Here is a 21432-nt window from a genome sequence, read left to right on the forward strand (position 1 = left end):
TGTAAATAAATATACGATAAATCTACAGTGAAGCAAGCATCAGGGCTTTCTTATTTACTATCAAAGGTATTTCGAACTGGGTGTAGATAAGAAGTCATGAGACAATGTGGAGAGAAAATGAATTGGACTGTAGGTTTAAGATGAAGGTCACAAATTGAGCTAATAGGTCGAACCTGTCTGTCATATTAAGTGTCCGAAGCATACCTTATTGACCATTCAAGGTTTTGACTTCAAGCTTGGGATGTTGGTAGTTGGTGATGAGACAATATGCATCGTGCATAAATGAGGGTGGTATGTCAAAGGTCAAGGTCACACAAAGGTCAAATCTGCTCATCATATTTCATGTCCAGAGCATAACATAAAAACTATTAAAGTTATTGACTTGAAACTTGGAATATAGGCAGGTGGTGATTAGACAATATACAAACTGTAACAATCTTCATTACACCCCCACCAAAAAAAAAAACAAAACAAATTTCATTTAACTTTTTACCCTTTTAGTATCCTGTCACCGCCACCACATATAACCCTCCTGGTCCCCCCCAAACTTTCCTCCATAAATCTTTAATTTCAGCATTTTCTTTAAATTTTACTTCTGTCCTCCGATATAATGCTTTGGACGAATATTGCTTCAACTGGAGCTCTTGTAAATTATGGAAGTAACAAGGTTAGGCTTATATTTGACATGGCAAGATAAAAAATCTTATTTATTTTTAGTGAAATTAAAAAGTTTAAATCTGTAATGATATTTAAAATTTAATAATATTTTAACAGGATATCAAAAGTCTGGTATGTACAACTGCTCATTTTAACATAATGTTGTGTGTTAATACGGAATTGAAAACATAATATACTCAAAAGTACACCTGTGGGGTTGATTTTTTAATGTTTAAAAGTTTTTCAGATGATATATTTTAGCTTTTTTTCTGAAATTTATTATTCATTCTTTAAGTAGAAGAAAATGCAAAACAGTTTAAAAACTGGTACAGTCAGAATTCTTTAGCATGAGGAATGAATCAAGCTAGTACTGAGAAGGTTGATGTTTCAACTGAGTTGTTAGCTTGTGTCTTAAAGTTTAATCATATATGAGCCGCGCCATGAGAAACCCAACATAGTGGCTTTGCAACCAGCATGGATTAGCGCCGTCCGCGCAGTCTGGTCAGGATCCATGCTGTTCGCTAACAGTTTCTCTAATTGCAACAGGCTTTGAAAGCGAACAGCATGGATCCTGACCAGACTGGATCTATGCTAGTCGCAAACCCACTATGTTGGTTTTCTCATGGCATGGCTCAATACTGTTGTTTGGTCATAGAAGTTCTACTACATCTCTAGTTGTCACTGTTATTTTAAAAAACACATCCTATCAGGTTATCTTTACATCATGTCAAGTCATTTTCGCATCATATCGAATTATCTTCATATCGTGTGAAGTTATCATCTTTTCATGTCAAGCTTTCTTCCAGTCCTGTTAAGTTATTAGCTCATTATGTCAGATGTAATCACATCATGTCAAGTTATCTTTCAATCATATCAAGTTATCTTTCCATCTTGTCATGTTCTTATCATATCTTGTCAAGTTCTTGTCCAAACGATGCTAAGTTTTAATATCCTGTCTTAAAGGATAAGTTTGCAGGGAGCATTCCACAAAGATTCTATTGATTATAGATTTCACACATTCCTGCTTTTTTTCTCATTATAGATCTACCGACTGATTTTAGTATATACCCGGTAGATACAAGAAATTTGCCCTCATTCATAGTTTTATTTTTTGTAGAAATAAAGTAAATATGATGCATTTATGAATATATGATGTACGGTAGCACAATATTTCCTCATTTGATAAAAAAGCTTAGCAGTTGTGCAGTAAAAAGATGATTGGCTTTATTTGTCTGTCAAACAACTGTGTAAGTTTTTTATACATTCATAAATGTTAGGCTTTAGTAAATTATATTTCAAGGAGTCCATAATTATAGAATACCAAATTGTACTGCATATAGATTATCTAATGTAAATGAGAGGTGATGTTCACGTTCTGTTTAGTGTTTACAGTACGTAGTATCCTCCCTAAACATGTACAGTCCTGCCTCAGTGCATTAATATGATCAATACTGGTACTTAAAATTATGCAAAGGTAAAAGAAATATTATGTCAGTTGACTTATAATTATGTTCTCTTTGATCCCTACCAGTTAAAAGTACAGTTCTGCCTTAATAGATTAAGTTGAACAACATTTGGTACTGGTCATCGTGCAAAGATTCTAATCATTTAGGAATATGTGTCATTGGATCACAGTGATATTTTTGTACGCCCGTCTCTGAAAGAACGGGGCGTATTATGTGAACACCAATGGCGGGCGGCGGGCGGCAGGTCAGCGACCAAAAGCATGTACGCTCTCTAAGTCAAACAGTTTTCATCCGATCATCACCAAGCTTGGTGACAATGTTTGTGGGCATAATATATCGGCCAGCCTCGATAACCAGCAAAATCGCCCAAGGCACTCTTTACGTTATGGCCCTTTAATTACTCGAAATCTGCAAATTAAGCCTTGTCCGCCCTCTAAGTCAAACAGTTTTCATCCAGTCTTCACCAAACTTGGTGACAATGTTTGTGGGTATAATATCTCGGCCAGTTTTGATAACCAGCAAAATCGCATAAAGCACTTTTCAGTAATAGCCTTGAATTACTTGAAATCTGCAAATTTAGCCTTGTTTACCCTCTAAGTCAAACAGTTCTATAACCAGCCAAATCGCTCCGGTACACTCTTGGATTATGGCCCTTGAATTAGGCTAAGTTCGATGACAGGCGTATTTTGTAACAGTCTGCCACTCTTGTTGTGTTATAGCTCTGATACATGTGTCACAACACAGCAAGCAGTGCGACAGTGATCTGTCTGCAGATAAAATGTAACAGTAAATTTCATGGGCTGAGCGCAAAACTATAGTATCTTGTTCTTTATTTATATAACATTACAATAGTTACGTGACCAGCTATCAAGTCACTATATCGTTGAAATCTGTTTGACTCACTACTTTCAAATATTTGATGTTTTCATAAGGGTCTGATCAACTATCACATTATCCTGAATGATAAGTACAGTACTATTGAAGATAAATGAGATCAGTAAACCAATCAGCCACTTAAAATCTAAATTAAAGAGTATTTGACAGGCCAAGGATTATATGCAAAGCTGAGGTAACTTTTAAAATACAGTAATATGATAAGTAAGAAACCATATCATGTTCCTATACACTCATTCTAAAAGAAACTGAATAAGTTATTGTTCTTTTATTTTCATGACATTGCCGAAGACTTACTAAGCAGATGTGTGGTGATTTTGGTAATCTGCATGCAATAGTAAATATGTTGTTGCACCCTCTGCCTTAGCTATGTTGATCTTTAGTATTATTTATGGTGTTTTAGTGAACAGTTAGCATGTTTAAGTTGCAGTTTTTGACATTTGCCTGGATGTTTTGTGGTACCTTACTTACTGAATGCACGTCATATTTATTTTTGCTGCATGATCTTTCTTTTTGGATTTGACCTTGTAAGGTTGAGAGAACAATAAAGGGCAAATAAGATTTGTTTATGTCTGGTAAAAATTACATCTATATTTAAGATTATACTGTTCTGGAGTGCTAACTTTTAAAGGAAATATATATGATTTTTTATATGCCATAGAATATTTGGGTTTTTACGTGCTGGTTTTTTTCTGTTGTATTTCAGTGCAAAACTACCCAAAATTCGGAACCAGTTTTAACACAACAATATCTAGGATATATAAAACAAATATGTCTGTTTATTCTTTTGATCATACCACCATTTACAAATTTTAATTAGTAAATTTTAACAAATTGTTATTACTATCTTGAAGTGTAGCAATAAGCTCATTAAACATTCAATAAAAATAAAGATATCAAGTTCAGATAAAAATGCTGTGACATATGACTTTCGAACTTTGACCTTCATAAAAACAGACATTCAAGTAGAACTTTGTTATGTTGGTAAATGCTTGGTTTGAGTTTTGACATAAAATTCCACAGAAGTGGCTCAAAATGAAAAATTTTGGCTGGGTTAAAAAGAACACAAATTAAATGCCTCTTTTGATTCTTATATTTTTATACAGATCAGTGTCAGTGTAATCCAATGGGGTCTTTGAGCACAACCTGTAATCCGGGGACTAAGCAGTGCACCTGTAAACCAGGGGTTGGAGGCTTACACTGCGATAGATGTTTACCAGGATACTGGGGTCTTGCGCTGATTCAAGAGGATGGAAACCCTGGCTGTATGCGTAAGTATATAACTGCACTTCTTAACGTTTAAAGGTTCAACACAAATAATGATTGCATTTTAGCTTTATGTTTTTAGCTCACCTGAGCATTGCTCAGGTGAGTTTTTGTGGTTGCTCGATGTCAGGCGTTCGTCGTCTGTTTGTCAACATTTAGCGTGTGTATGTGATAGAGGCTGTATTTTTCAACTGATCTTTATGAAATTTTGTCAGAATGATTACCCTGATGAATTCTAGGCCAAGTTCAAAAATGGGTCATATGGGGTAAAATAAAAGAAAAACCTTGTGTATGCAGTAGAGGCTGTATTTTTCAATTTATCTTCATGAATATTGGTGAGAATGATTGCTTTGATGAAACTTAGACCAAGTTCGAAAATGGGTCATCTGGGGTCAAAAACTAAGTCACTAGGTCAAATAAAAGAAACCCTTGTGTATGCGATAGAGGATGTTTTTTTTTTCAATTGATCTTCATGAATTTTGGTCAGAATGATTGCCTTGATGAAATCTAGGACAAGTTTGAATATAGGTCATCTGGGGTTAAATACTAGGTCACTAGGTCATATCAAAGAAAAAGAACTACATTTTACACTAAATCATCATGAAATTTGATCAGAATGTTTGTTGAATGAAATCTAGGTCAGGTTTGAATGTAGGTCATCTGGGATTAAAAACTATGTCACCCGGTCAAATTAAAATAAAACCTTGTGTATGCAATAGGGGCTGCATTTTACATTGGATATTTATAAAATGATAAAATTTAGGAGGTGGTCATACATGGGTTATCTGGGATCAGAAACTAGGTCACTAGGTCAAATCAAAGACAAACTTTGTATATGCGATAGAGGCTATATTTTTCAACAGATCTTCATGAAATTTTGTTAGAATGATTACCTTTACAAAATCTAGGCCAAGTTTGAAAATGGGTCATATAGACTTAAAAACTAGGTCACTAGCTGAAATCAAAGAAAAACATTATGTACGTGATAAAGACTGTATTTTTCAATTGATCTTCATGAATATCGGTCAGAATGATTGCTTTAATGAAATCTAGGTCAAGTTTGAAGTTGGGTCTTCTTGGGTCAAAATCTAGATCACTAGGTCAAATCAAATAAAAACCTTGTGTATGCAATAAGCACTGCATTTTACACAGGATCTTCATGACATACAATCAGAGTGTTTTTTTTTTGGATGAAATCAAGGTCGAGTTTGAATATGGGTCATCTAGGGTAAAAAAACTAGGTCACCCGGTTAAATTAAAGAAAAATCTTGTGTATCAATAGGGGCTGCATTTTACATTGGAAAATCATAAAATGTAGTCAGAATGATTGCCTTGATGAAGTCTAGGCAAAGTTCAAATATGTGTCATTTGGGAAACATGTTTACTCTGTTATGATGTGTTTCTCAGGTGAGCGGCCTAGGGCCATCTTGGCCCTCTTGTTTACATTTTCATGGGAGATACATTGTTTTTGTCTTGAATTTGCATTCACTTTTTGTATAGGCAATGAAACTCCACAGGGGTGATTGGTAGAAGCTTAGATGTACATTTCATTTTCATGTCCCTCTCTGATTATATTTTATGAGGTTATGACCACTTAAAGTTAATTTTTAGCTTGACTTTTCGGAGAATAGGAATAGCTATTGAACTATTCGTTTCGTTGGCGTCGGCATCCCTTTTTGGGTAAGGTTTTGTTTGTAAGCTGGCATCTCAGTACCAACTTCTAGAGATGGATTGAGACATCCCTTTCATTGTGCAGATTGTATCAGTTTTAGGGATGAATGAGTTTTACAGGGTTCCAGCCCTTTGATTTTTATACATAAAACCTGTGTATTCCCCCCTTTGATATTAATACATAGCGCTTACGTACTGCCATATATAATGTTCAATATACTTTCGTCTGTAGATAATAACTTTAATTCCATATTCTATGCCACAAAACAGCCTGCGTTTTTCATGTATTTTTGCAAGGTGTGGCATGTGTTGTTGAAAAACAAAATCAAAACTCCAATCTAGTGGCAGTGAGAAAATTTAGTCTGTTGGTATTATGTGCTTATGTCAAGATCACACACGCAGGTCAATGGCTTACGATACATCAGATGTTTTATCTTTTTATAATGTCCGTAAGCATAAAAAATTCTAAATAATTGTAAATGTACAAATAATTGTTATTAACAAGATTGGACATCCATAAGCAATGCCAAGGTCAATATCATGATAAGTCAGGGATAGCTATGTGATTGTAATATTGGTAGACACTGACACATTTCACATAGCAAGACATTGTACCTGATTCATACTTTGTAATGTTGGTAGGCACTCACCTATTGCACACAGCAAGACAGTGTACCAGGTTAATACCTTGTTTGTAAAACTGGTATACACTGACACAATGCACACAGCAAGACAGCCTACCAGGTTTGTGTGTTGCTTGTGAAACTGGTAGACACTTAAACATTTTATGCAGCAAGACAGTGTACAAGGTTTATACTTTGTTTGTGAAACTGGTAGATACTGAAACATTTTACGCAGCAAGACAGTGTACCAGGTTAATACTTTGTTTGTAGGACTGGTAGACACTGAAACATTTTATGCAGCAAGACAGTGTACCAGGTTTATTCTTTGTTTGTAGGACTGGTAGACACTGAATCATTTTACACAGAAAGACAGTGTACCAGGTCTATACTTTGTTTGTAAAACTGGTAGACACTGAAACATTTTACACAGCAAGACAGTGTACAAGGCTTATGCTTTGTTTGTAAAACTGGTAGACACTGAATCATTTTACATAGCAAGACAGTGTACCAGGTCTATACTTTGCTTGTAAAACTGGTAGACACTGAAACATTTTACACAGAAAGACAGTGTACCAGGTTTATTCTTTGTTTGTAAAACTGGTAGACACTGAATCATTTTACACAGCAAGACAGTGTACCAGGTCTATACTTTGCTTGTAAAACTGGTAGACACTGAAACATTTTACACAGAAAGACAGTGTACCAGGTTTATTCTTTGTTTGTAAAACTGGTAGACACTGAATCATTTTACACAGCAAGACAGTGTACCAGGTCTATACTTTATAAAACTGGTAGACACTGAAACATTTTACACAGCAAGACAGTGTACCAGGCTTATGCTTTGTTTGTAAAACTGGTAGACACTGAAACATTTTACACAGCAAGACATTGTACCAGGTTTATACTTTGTTTGTAGGAGTGGTAGACACTGAAACATTGTACACAGCAAGACAGTGTACCAGGTTTATACATTGTAGGACTGGTAGACACTAAAACATTTTACACAGCAAGAAACATTCAGCAAGACAGTGCACCAGGTTTATTCTTTGTTAGTAAAACTGGTAGACACTGAAACATTTTACACAGCCAGACAGTGTACCAGGTTTATATACATTATGTGTAGGACTGGTAGACACTGAAGCATTGCACACAGCAAGTCATTGACCAGGTTTTGGCTTTGTTTGTAAGACTGGTATATGCTGAAGCATTGCTTAAAATAAATATTGTACAAGGTTTTGCATAATCTGGATCTGAAACATCGTGTTAGGAAGAGGTTTCAACATCTTTTGAAATCTTATTACAGCATGTAATTGTGATCCTGTGGGAGCGAGTCGTAAAGATTGCCAACAGAACACAGGCAGGTGTCTTTGCAATAGGGGATATGATGGTCACAAATGTGGACGATGTATAGGCACAGGGAAGTCACCTGGCAAGATGGGTTGCGAAGGCGGTGAGTTCTATTTCCTTATTGTCTGTTTAAGTTTCAAGGCTATAAACCAGAGTTTTGAGATCAGTCTTAAAATTGAAAGATCTGATAATTATGTTATTTCTGAGTTCATATTTGAAATTGACCAAGGTTACATGGTCCCCAGTCTCAGTTTTATAACCACGTACACTAAGACCAGTTTCATTACTTTTTTATGATCTTGTCATTATAACGTGTCTGTGTCTTGCCTGTATAAATTTGCTCATCTGCCAATAATTATTGTATGTAAGTTTTTCATAAATAAATGTCTAGTATTGGTCAATTTAAACTAATACTAAAATGTTCTATATTCAGTGTTGTTATATTTTTTGGGCATTCGGGATCATTGATTTCAACTCACTTATATTAAGATTAAATACTGCTTAAGCTGGAGCTAGGGGACACGTGCAGTGTTGCATTTTCCAGTACTACTCATGAACAGACTCAATCAAACCGAGTCTGCAGTTTTCACTGTTTGTCTTGTTTTCGGTGCTTCCGAGGAATCTACTTTTCAGATTAGATTTTATTAAATCAAGAATCTAAAATTGGTTTAATATAATATTATGTTTGATTTAAGTCATAGTAAATAAATGGCCAAGACAACAAGTGATTTTTCAGTATTGGTCCAATTAATATCTGATGGTCAAATAGTGATGATCAGGTCCAGTCAAAAGGAGATGGTCAGATATTGAACAATTTTGAGTTGATGGTCAAATATCTGTTAAACCAAGAAGTACACTGTAAAAGTAAACAAAGAGGTTCAATAAAAAATAATGATCTACTAGGTTAGTTCGGTTAGATAATTGTCAAATGTTGGTCAAGTATAATGATAGGGTAAGATATACATGAATGGCTTGTTAATTTGATTCGCAAATTTGAAATTGTGCCACATTATAGTAACAATATTGTTACAGTATATTATATAAATATTAAGGTAATGGATCTGTAATGACACTGTGATTACGTATTCTCGTTAGACGATTTGGCATTCTTTGGACATTAAGTATCATAACACAACGGACATGTAACTTACTTAAAAAAAGAGTAGGAAATAATTGACTTTTATATGTAGAATACGTGATTTGCCAATTATCAGTTATTAATTTACAGATCTGTTACCTCAGAGATAATATTAGCTGTGCATAATTATTATAGTTCATCCTTTGTCCTATTGGCTCTGTGGTACTATTTTGTGTGCGTGAAGTAGAATGTATTACATTGATAGTTTTCATTTTGTAGCATTTAAACCAGAGTTTTATGATGGTGGTAAGCTGACGTTTGTGTTATATTCCCTTGTATTTGATTTCACCTGTGTGGACAGCGGTTATAGAACCTTGATTAATAATGCACGATTTATGATTTATTGGAAGTTACAAAACTGCAGTGAGCAGTGGATAGTTCTATCAAATGACAGAAATGTGTGTCAATCTGCATAGCTCTGTGTCAAGCCTAGAACCAAAGGGTTATTGTGTATAGAGCTGCATTAGTATATTTACATAAATGTGTCATTCTGAAGACAGCTTTAGTTAGCATAACTTTGACACAAGACAGGGGATGGAGTCGTGGGGTCGTGAGTTCGATGCCGGAGCAGGGCGTATGTTCCCCGAAACGATTAGATAAAAGACATTGTGTCTGAAATTATTCGTCCTCCACCTCTGATTATTCATGTGGGTAAGTTGACAGTTACTTACGGAGAACAGGTTTACTGATAGGTTAACTGCCCGCCGTTACATGACTGAAAACTGTTGAAAAACGGCATTAAGCCTAAAACAAACAAACAAGATGGGATAAGTTGAGCATTCTTTATGTTTGCATGTCAATCTTAAACCTCAAAGTTATAAATAAAAACAAGGGTGATTATAGCCCAGTATTGTTTTACATTGTGGTATCAGTCTGCATACAGACATGTTCTGGAAAATAGGCTTTGTTATTTCACAGTGACGACGGAGTTGAACACCGCAATTTACTTTCATTTACTTTATTTTTAGAAGTTGTCTGACTCTACTGTTTTCTGTTTTAAATTAACCAGTTATTTGTCTTTATACTTGAGACAATGTCTGATTGGCTGTTTTAAGAAAAAAACTTGTCACTGTTAACCAATTATTTGTCTTGAGACTTGAAGAGAATTATTGGTTTATTGTATCAGGGTGATAATAAGTTATCAGTAGTAACCAATTAGCCAGTTATCTGGGTAGCCTTGAGACCTAATGGAGCCAATCATTGAGGCTTGATACAGTGTCTGATTGGTTAATTGCTAAGAACAGTTATTAGTGGGAGCCAATCAGCTGGTTCTAAGGCTTAATACAGAGTATGCATTCTATATAGATACATTTTTCAACATATAGATTATTGAAATGGTACGTTGTCTTAGTTGGAAAAAAGAGCCCATGCCAATGTACGTTTTTATTTCCATTTCACATTACCTTGTGTCTTGTGCTGGCACCAAGTAACAATGAGCCAACTTTGTTTGTCCTTAGTTGTTGTATGTGAAGTATGTAAAATATCTCCTTATAGTACAGGAAGTAGTTGTTTGTATTAGCTTTTACACAAAATTTTCTATCCATATGGACATTTGATTTAACCATTGTGTATTTAGAGAGACATAAATATTTTTACAGTTAAGGAATACTGTATTTATTAAGAAAAGTTAATATGGAAATGTGTTTTTTGTTCAGGATAGGATTGCCTGAGATTGAAGCAATGGTTTCATTTTAAATTTCAAAACGATATAGGTTATGATGTAAGCCATGATTTCATCTAAGATTCAGGAAAGAGTAATAGGATTCTATTAATGTTTTTGTTTTAAATGCGAAGTAAGATAGGTAAAGGTTTAAGCAATGTTCTGTTTTATAAGTTTATCAAATAATGATTTAAAGTTCAGGAAATTAGTTCCTAAAATTGAAACAAAGTATTATTTTTTAAGAACAAGATAGGTTAGGATTTGATTGAAGCAATATTTTGACTTTACATTCAGTACAAAGGTAAAATATCAGCAATAGAAGATAGGATATGATATAAATAATGTTTTTTGTTTTTTTTCAATTAAGGGCAAAATAGTTTTGAGTTCAAGTAATTGCTTTATTTCAAATTGAAAACAAAATTGGAAACAAAATAGGTGATGACTATGACACAGTTCCCTGTCTTATTCAGGACAATATAGGCTATGTGCATGAACACTGTAAACTGTTCTGAAGCAGTGTTGTATTTTACAATATGGACAAGAATAATTTTGAGTAATTTCATGGTGTCCTTCTAAATTAATTGCAACATATATTATATATTGATTTCTGTTTTTCAGTTTAAGAAAAGATAGGTTAGGATTGATTAACTTCCCTTACAATTTAAGGGAATTTCACACATCTGTTTGGATTAAAACAATGCTTCATTTACAAAGCAAAACAAAACAGACAATAGTATGAAAATACTGTTTTCAATTTTCATTTAGGACAAGTTAATTTTCCAATTAAAACATGTTGTCTCTCTTAATTAATCCTAGGCTAAAACTGAAACAGTGTTTTCTTTTACAATTCAGGACAAACAAAGTCATGCGGGGAGCTCATTTGTTACTTTGGTGCCACTTGTTCCGACCAATTTACCATCCCACAATGCTTCTGTGACTATAATTGTCCAGAGTATGATTTCCCAACCACTGGTTATGTGTGTGCCAGTAATGGTCTGACCTACTTAAGTGAATGTAGTTTGAAGAAAGACGCTTGTCTGAGGCAAGAGGACATTCGAATTGCTTACCATGGACCGTGTAAAGGTACTGTATTTATGTGCCGGTGGAAGGATGGTAGAAATGAGATGCAATGCCTTTAAAATGTGTGATAGGTGTCTCTAAAAAGGTCATGGGATATAAGCTTGTTGTGTGTGGAAGATAAACGAGAATCAGATGGATGCCAATGAATGCAAAAATAAGTCATATCTATTTGATCTACCTTAAACAGTGTTCTTACTCATCAATTTTAGAAGTCTGAATTTTAGACTTGTAATAACAGCCAGTATTCAAGTCACAATAACTCTATATAATATTTTATCTAATGAAAGTTTGCAGAGCTCCCCGGACGGTAGAATGCACACTTATTAATCCCCTGCCGTGGCGGAGCGATTATAGGAATGGTCTGCATCCGTCCTTCCGTCCGTAACAAAATCGTATCCGGTCCATATTTCCTAAACCCCTTGAAGGATTTTCATGAAACTTGGGTCAAATGATCACCTCATCAAGACAATGTGCAGAATCCATGAGTCAGCCTTGTCGGTTTAAGGTTAAGGTCAAAACTCGAGGTCAAAGGTTTGAGCCTGCCATTTTGTGTCCACTCTATATCTCATAAACCCCTTGAAGGAATTTTATAAAACTTAGGTCAAATGATCGCCTCATCAAGACGATGTCCAGAACTCATAAGTCAGCCATGCCGGCTCAAGGTCAAGGTCACAACTTAGGGTCAAAGGTTTGAGCCTTCCATTTTGTGTCCGCTCTATATCTTCTAAACTGCTTGAAGGATTTTCATGAAACTTGGGTCAAATGATCACCTCATCAAGACGATGTGCAGAACCCATGGGTCAGCCTTGTCGGCTCAAGGTCAAGGTCACAACTCAAGGTCAAAGGTTTGAGCCTTCCATTTTGTGTCCGCTCTACATCTCCTAAACCTCTTGAAGGAATTTTATCAAACTTGGGTCAAATGATCACCTCATCAAGACGATGTACAGAACCCATGAGTCAGTCATGCCGGCTCAAGGTCAAGGTCACAACTTAGGGTCAAACGTTTGAGCCTTCCATTTTGTGTCCGCTCTATATCTCCTAAACTCCTTGAAGGATTTTCATCCAACTTGGGTCAAACGATCACCTCATCAAAGCGATGTGCAGAACTTATGAGTCAGCCATGTCGGCTCAAGGTCAAGGTCACAACTGAAGGTCAAAGGTTTGAGCCTTCCATTTCATGTCCGCTCTATATCTCCTAAACCCCTTGAAGGAATTTTATAAAACTTGGGTAAAATTATTACCTCATCAAAACAATGTGCAGAAATTATGAGTCAACCATGCCAGCTCAAGGTCAAGGTCACAACTAAGGGTCGAAGATTTGAGCCTTCCATTTTGTGTCCACTCTGTATCTCCTAAACCCCTTGAAGGATTTTCATCAAACTTGGGTCAAATGATCACCTCATCAAGAACTCATGAGTCAGCCATGTCAACTCAAGGTCAAGGTCACAACTGAAGGTCAAAGGTTTCAGCTCTGTATCTCCTAAACCCCTTGAAGGATTTTCGTGAAACTTGGGTCAAATGATCACCTCATCAAGACATTGTGCAGAATTCACGAGTCAGCCATGTCAGATCAAGGTCAAGGTCACAGCTAAAATCAAAGGTTTATCCTTTCACTGTCCATAGAAGTGGGGGGATTTAGCTGTCTTTCAGACTGCCTTGTGTAAAGGTTAATTATAATTAGCTTATTCAGCAATGATGGAGGAAAAACAATAGGATCTAGAATTTAAAGCCTAAGTTTAAGATTTAGACTTCGAATATTTGATGAATACGAGCCAATTTTTGTCTTTGACCTTTCTTTAAAAGTTTGACAATATTATTCATATTATACGAGGGGTTAACGGGAAGTTCGTAGACTTATTTATTGTTGAATATTTTCACCCGATATTTTAACATCCTGGACAAAATATATCCACCTTTAAAGATATGTATAATTTCAATGTATATAGAGTTGCATTTTATTTTCTAGCAACAGTGTATGAACTTCTCGATCACCCTTTGTGTTCATTCAAAAGAAAGAAATCTCACTGTGGTAAAATTGTTAGAAGGATTTTATTTTGATTTTCAAGTTATCTTGATTAGTCTTGGATTTCATTGTCAAAAGTTTTTTTGCTGGGGTTTTTCCTTTCTAAATTTCAGCAGTTTGGGGCACAAAATGTTTCAAAATGTAAGTTTCGGCTGCATTTGTCTAGTGTTTGCGTGGTATTATAAAATTTGCAGAATGTCTTAGTTAATGTTAAAGCAACATGTACATGATAAACAATTTGTAAAGTTTCAGAAAAGAAAAACACATGGCTTAGAATACTTAGAAAAGTATAAAGTTAGCCACAAAACTGACATTACTGAATACATTTTAAAGTTCAAACTGTTGATGTGACCATTATCGAGACATTTAAAACAACGAATAATTTACAAAGTCAGATCAAAGTCGTGAAATACCTTGTGAATGATTCATGCATCAAGCAGTGTGATTAAGATTTCAGTGTTTAGTAAAGTTGTAATAAGTGTTGATTTCATGTTTGTAAGACAATGTTTTTGTCTTCCTTTTCCTGTTTTTTTTTTTTTTTTTTTTTTTTTTTGGCTGCTCCTCCAGATAAAAACAATCTGTTGGCAATAAATGAGGTGTTAAATACTTGACATAAATTCTAGAAACTCTTGAAATAAGCAAAGTACCACGAGTTTATTCTGACACCAGAAGGGTCAGCTCTTTTAGTTTGTTGGTTTTGTTTGGTTTAACGGGACACTGACACAGTTATAGGACATATGACAACTTTACTGATTTTGATTTATTTTTGTGAAGGAAAATCTTATGCTCCCCTCAAAGAGATGAGTATGGAGTTCTCTGTCTTTGAAAATCCATTACAGGGATTTTCATGAATTATGGTTTTATTTTGAAAGATGCAGGTTATTGTTTCAGATCTTTCATTTAAAGGTACAAAGGGAGGGAACTTTTTGACTTAAATAAACTGTAATATCAGTTCAGTGGTCGAAAATGTAGGCTTTCTTGCATTAAATTCTTGTACTAAATTTTGGCTTCAGAATTTAATAAAACAGCTTGCAGGGAAATTTTGATACACTTTTTACCTAGCTATCTACAGATTAATAGCATTTCATCAATAACTAAAGCCAAAATCAAATCAAATCAGTGTAATTGTAATTTAATGCATTACTGATACATGTAATTGTACCCTGCATATGATCATTACATGGAAATGACATGATTTCTATGAATATTAGCGCTCCAAAGCCTCAATTAGCACTTTGTCTACAGGGTTAGGCCTAGCTCCAAGATAGGTATAGTTGTACCTATGACCACCTAAGGCACACTCTTTTATTGGGTAAGTGTTACAATAATAGTTTTTCATAGATGTGCTTGTTGTGTGTTATACCATATATTAAATGTAGAATATGTGCTGTATTATCCAGATGTTCTCACCCTTGGTCCTACAGATGTTCCGTACACACCACGATCACGCAAGACAACACGACACATACAGGCTAGTAACTACATGACACCTAAAAAGCCAAGTCCTACACCAGGCTCACCGATATATATAAATGTGGACTTCTCAAAATATGGTACATGAAGCATTCTTTTTTACCTAGGATTTCATTAATTTAAAGTTTAGTATTTAGTCTAAAATTATAATAGTTGTCATGTATTTTTATAGTTATAACAACACATTTTCTCAGTATAATAGGGTTATTATAACAATATCATGATCTGCAATGTTGTAATCTGCTTGAGCGATCTTTGCTTGACCTGAATCTCATGGGGAGTCTGTGCCGAGTGTGATCCAGCCTGGCCATACCCATGAGAGCTAAATGCATCATTGCAGACCAGTGTACTGCTTTAATGACCCTTTTATTATATACATATACAGTATCTGTTTCTTGTTTTATGTCAGCCAAAATTGATTTTTTTTTTCTCCTGTAACAGTTTTGGAATACATAGCAAATCTCATTGTAGAGAACTGATAATTCTTTTCAAAGCAGGTTATAAATTAGAATGTTCTTGTGTATAACTTTACAGGTAGAATAGGAGACCTGTGTTTAGAGGACAGCTACTGTTTCATACCTCACAGTCATTGTTACCTGGCTCTGTGCCAGTGTGATGACGGATATATACCTACATATGGAAACACTCGGTGTTCAAGTAAGTTCTTAAATGTAGTCCTCAATTTGTTTTCAGTTTCAAAGTATGACCAATATACTTTGTATTTCAGTATGATCATTCATGCATGTCTACATGTATTGCAGTGTCCAAGTAAGTTTTAGGTCTGGTTTTCAGTGTTTAGGCAAGATTTAATGTGTTCAAATAAGTTTTATGTCAGTGTCACAATCGAAATATAACTGTATACCAATGAGTGTTCAAGTCAGTTTTCTGTGCTCAAATAGCATTAAAGTATTTGGTTAAGTTTGCTATGCAAACCTAATTGCTGCCACATGCTTAACCTGTATGTATGCATACAAAAATACTTTGTGTTCAAGTAAACTTTTAAATGTAAAGCGTTCAGTTATAGTTCATATGCCAGCGTAGTGATGGACACATACGGTATATGTATTTGAAACAAACGTTTAATAAATTCTACAGTGTTCAAGGAAGTTCTTCAATGTTCAGGTAATGCTACAACTTCTAATCGTTCAGGTAATTCTTCATTGTTCAGTAAATACTAAGCATTCAAGTAATTCTACATTGTTCAGGTAATGCTACATCTTCTAAGCATTCAAGTTAGTTCTTCAATGTTCAGGTAATGCTACAGCTTCTAAGGATTTAAGTAATACTTCAATGTTCAGGTTATGCTAGCTTCTAAACATTCAAGTAATTCTTCATTGTTCAGGTAAGTTCTTCAATGTTCAGGTAATGCTAGAACTTTTAAGCATTCAAGTAATTCTTCATTGTTCAGGTAATGCTACAACTTCTAAGCATATAAGTAATTCTTCATTGCTCAGGTAATGCTACAGCTTCTAAGCATTCAAGTAATTGTTCAGGTAATGCTACAACTTCGAAGCATTCAAGTAAGTTCTTCAGTGTTCAAGTAATGCTACAGCTTCTGAGCATTCAAGTCATTCTTCATTGTTCAGGTAATGCTACAACTTCTAAGCATATAAGTAATTCTTCATAGCTCAGGTAATGCTACAGCTTCTAAGCATTCAAGTAATTGTTCAGGTAATGCTAGAACTTCGAAGCATTCAAGTAAGTTCTTCAATGTTCAAGTAATGCTACAGTTTCTAAGCATTCAAGTAAATTCTTCATTGTTCAGGTAATGCTACAGCTTCTAAGCATTCAAGTAAGTTCTTATTTGTTCAGGTAATGCTACAACTTCTAAGCATTCAAGTAAATCCTTCAATGTTCGGGTAATGCTACAACTTCTAAGCATCCAAGTAATTCTTCATGGTTCAGGTAATGCTACAAGGTCTTTAGCATTCAAGTAGTACTACAGTGTTCAAGTAAGTTATTCAATGTTCAAGTAATGTTACAAGGTCTAGAGCATTCAAATACTTATACACTGTTAAAGTAAGTTCTTCATTGTTCAAGTAATGCTACAAGGTAAAGAACATTCAAATAATTCTACAATGTTCAAGTCAGTTTTGCAATATTTAGGTAATGCTTCAATTTCTTTAGCATTTAACTAAAATAAATAAAGTGTTCAAGTAAGATTTTCAACGTTCAGGTAATGCTACAATGTCTGGAGCATTCAATTAATTTTACAGTGTTCAAGTAAGTTCTTTAGTGTTCAGGTAATGCTACAATGTGTAGAGCATTCAAATAAATCTACAGTGTTCAAGTAAGTTCTTCAGTGTTCAGGTAATGCTACAAGGTCTAGAGCATTCAAATAAATCTACAGTGTTCAAGTAAGTTCTTCAATGTTCATGTAATGCTACAATGTGTAGAGCATTCAAGTAGTTCTACAGTGTTCAAGTAAGTTCTTCAATGTTCGGGTAATGCTACAAATTCTAAAGCATTCAAGTAATTCTACAGTGTTGAAGTATGTTTTTCATAGTAATGGTGTTCAGTAAAGTTCTTCAGTGCTCAGATAATGCTTTAATGTGCTCAGTTACATTTTACTTTGTCAGTGTGATGATAAACATATGCACATGTATATGAAACAAACTCTAGTGTTAGTTTGATATTTCAGTCAAGCTTTAGAATTTTCAGATAAGTTTTCTATGTATATATGTCTATAAGAAATTAGACAGTTTTAATGTACCCTCTTTGGTGTTCATGGGGTCTCTGCAAAAATCAGTAAGCTTGCTAAGGGAAGGTCAGGCTTTCTTAGCAGGTGCCTAAAATGCCTAGTTGGGCATCTGGGGTCTTCCTCATCTATCATTATATTCCAACTTCTTATGATGATTGCCTATGGTTAGTATTATTTTCGTAGACAAAGGCCAGTTTCACAATAGCCTTCAGACAGAATTTGTTTCCTGATAAATATCTAGAGTACCTTTATATGTAGCCAAAAGATTACCTTGTCATTTTTAGCTCGACTATTCGAAGAATAAGTAGAGTTATCCTACTCACCTAGGCATCGGCGTCGGTGTTGGCGTCAGCGTCGGCGTCACACCTTGGTTAAGTTTTCCGTACCAGTCTACATTTTGACAAAGTCTTTTGAGATAAAGCTTTGAAACTTTCAACACTTGTTTACCATCATCATGGCCAGTTATAGGCAAGAGCAGATAACTCCAAGGAGTTTGGCTGAATTATGGCCCCTTTTGACTTTGAAATCATGGTTAGGTTTTTCGTACCAGTCCATATTTTGACAAAGTCTTTTAAGATAAAGCTTTGAAACTTTCAACACTTGTTTACCATCACCATGGTCAGTTATAGGCAAGAGTACATAACTCCATCAGGGATTTTGGCTGAATTATGACCCCTTTCGACTTAGAAATCTTGGTTAAGTTTTTCGTACCAGTTCATATTTTGACAAAGTCTTTTGAGATAAAGCTTTGAAACTTTCAACACATGTTTACCATCACCATGTCCAGTTATAGGCAAGAGCACATAAATCCATCAAGGATTTTGGCTGAATTATGGCTCTTTTGACTTAGAAATCTGGGTTAATATTTCGTACCAGTTCATATTTTGACAAAGTCTTTCGAGATAAAGCTTTGAAACTTTCAACACCTGTTTACCATCACCATGTCCAGTTATAGGCAAGAGTACATAACTCCAGCAAGGATTTTGGCTGAATTATGGCCCCTTTTGACTCAGAAATCTTGGTTAAGTTTTTCGTACCAGTTCATATTTTTTGTAAAGTGTTTTACGTATGGCTTTGAAACTTTTATCACTTGTTTAGTATAATAGTCTCTATCTGTAGGAAAGAGAACATAACTCTATCGTCTATTTTGGCTGAATTATGGCCCTTTTTGGACTTTGAAATTGGTTCTGTTTTCATACAAGTCCATGTTTTGTCAAAACTATTTGACATATGGCTTTTCCCTAGTGAAAAAATCAACGGAATTCCAGTGGAATGCTACATAAATTCCACTGGAATCTGCTATGTTACTGGAATACCAGTGGAATTACCAAATATACCACTGGAACTGGAATTTGAAATACCAGTAGAGGTGGAACTCCACTGGAATTTGAATTTGAAATACCAGTACAGGTGGAATTCCACTGGAATTTGAATTTGGAATACCAGTACGAGTGGAATTCCACTCAACTGAATTTCATGATTTGTGAATAAAATAGCACCAGTTTTGGCGGAAAAATGATGGTTTTTATTTAGCTTGAAATTCTGGACCAGATTTATGTGAATAGCATGGTATCAGCTACAGTAAGTGCCTTATATATGTTGAAAACAAAAGAAGTTTAAATCAATTATAAAATGTGATATTTTTTCTGTTTCTTTTATTCATATAATTCTAGTCAGATGCAGTCATATTTTTGTCATTCAGGTTTTCATGACTTTTATTCTTATACATGTAAATATTTTGATCTGTTCTTGATTTCCATGCTTCTTACTTTGTCAAAATATGTGTTTTTGTGCCCCCACTATGAGTGGTGGGGGCATATAATTTTAGTCTAGTGTCGTCCATGCATCTGTACGTCCATCCGTTTGTGTGTATGTGTGTAGGCAAAAAAAATGTGACGCGCCTAGCTCAAAAAGTATTTAATAAAAATTGATGAAATATTGCATAAGTCTTTAACATGATATGAACGTGTGCACCTCCTATTTTTCGTCTGTCTCTGCTCCCTATTTCTAGAGTTATGGCCCCTGAAATCGTCAAAAAAGCAAATTTTCACCTTGTGGCGCACCAAGCTCAAAAAGTATTTGATATAAATTGATGAGTCTAAATTATTATGATATGACCTTGTGCACCTCCTATTTCTATTTTCCAGCTGGCAATGCACCCCTCTCCCAAATTCTAGAGTTATGGCCCCTGAAATAGTGAAAAATGCACATTTTCATCTTGTGATGATGCACCTACCTCAAAAAGAATTTCATATAGATTAATGAAACCTTGCATGAGTCTATAACATGATATGAACTTCCGGGCACCTCCTACATTTCGTGGCCATCGCCTATTTCTAGAGCTGTGGCCCCTAAAATAGTGACAAAATGTACATTTTCACCTAGTGACTCACCTGGCTCATAATGTATTTGATATAAATTGATAAAAACTAGCATGAGTCTTTATCATGATGTAAACTTGCACATCTCCTATTTTACACATGATGATGACACCAACATCCAATTAAAAGCAACATTGCAAGATATATATTTACCTAACGCAAGGATTTAAGTCACATGATAAATGAATATCCACTGACAGACAGGGCCATCTGTCAGAATCGTCATCTGTTCAGTGTCCCTTGAATGCCCGCCAGTTGCAGTGGGAAAAATGCTGTCCATGCAGTGCATTTTTTACCATTGAATTTCATTAGATATCATTAGTACCATTTATATTCATTGATTTACCATTGATTTTCATTAGATATCATTAAAGTACAATTTTTTTTCATTGACTTACCATTGAAATACCATTTATTTTCCATTAGAATTCTTCCAGGTGAGAGTTGTGGATGTAATTTAACTAGAACAAAAAGGATTTCCACTGCCTTTATGGGTGGGGGTCATCAGCATTTCACTGGTATTGAGATGATATTCTGCTTGTATTCAGATGGAATTCCACTGGAAACTTGATGAAATTCTACTGGAGTCTTGATGGTATACCACTGGTATCTTAAGTGGAATTCCACTGGAAACCTGATGGAATTCTACTGGAATCTTGATGGTATACCACTAGTATTTCAAATGGAATTCCACTGGAAACTTGATGGAATTCAACTGGAACCTTGATGGTATACCACTGGTATTCTAAGTGGAATTCCACTGGTATCTGGTGGAATTCCACTGGTATTTTTTCAATGGTATTTTGGTGGGATTCCACTGGTATTCCAAATGAATTCCACTGGAAAATAATCGCTATTCCAGTGGAATACCAACACTATTCCGTTGAAAAATACCAGTGGAACTGAGATGGAATTCCAGTTGATGTTCCAGTGGTATTCCAGATGTTCATTTTCACTAGGGATAAACTTTGAACACTTGTTTATTATTATGATTTCCATCTGTAGGCAAGAGTACATAACTATTTTGACGGAATTATGGCCCTTTTTGGACT

General features: G+C 35.0%; 1 protein-coding gene across 11 annotated transcripts in view; it reads left to right on the forward strand.

The window, feature by feature from the left end:
• The window catches only part of LOC123527870 (agrin-like), a 336920-nt gene that overhangs the window by 294427 nt on the left and 21061 nt on the right, over nt 1-21432 (forward strand). For 4 of the 11 annotated variants that reach the window (XM_053523608.1, XM_053523616.1, XM_053523613.1 and 1 more), the window contains 7 exons: nt 775-789; nt 4124-4288; nt 7881-8027; nt 9282-9308; nt 11575-11805; nt 15226-15378; nt 15833-15955. In XM_053523608.1, the coding sequence (XP_053379583.1) occupies nt 775-789; nt 4124-4288; nt 7881-8027; nt 9282-9308; nt 11575-11805; nt 15226-15378; nt 15833-15955 (861 nt within the window). The remainder of the gene's footprint in view (nt 1-774; nt 790-4123; nt 4289-7880; nt 8028-9281; nt 9309-11574; nt 11806-15225; nt 15379-15832; nt 15956-21432) is intronic. The other 7 variants (XM_053523609.1, XM_053523612.1, XM_053523617.1 and 4 more) reach the window with 5 other exon arrangements.

This window comes from Mercenaria mercenaria, chromosome 14, assembly GCF_021730395.1.
Source record: "Mercenaria mercenaria strain notata chromosome 14, MADL_Memer_1, whole genome shotgun sequence".
Classification (NCBI taxonomy): domain Eukaryota; kingdom Metazoa; phylum Mollusca; class Bivalvia; order Venerida; family Veneridae; genus Mercenaria; species Mercenaria mercenaria.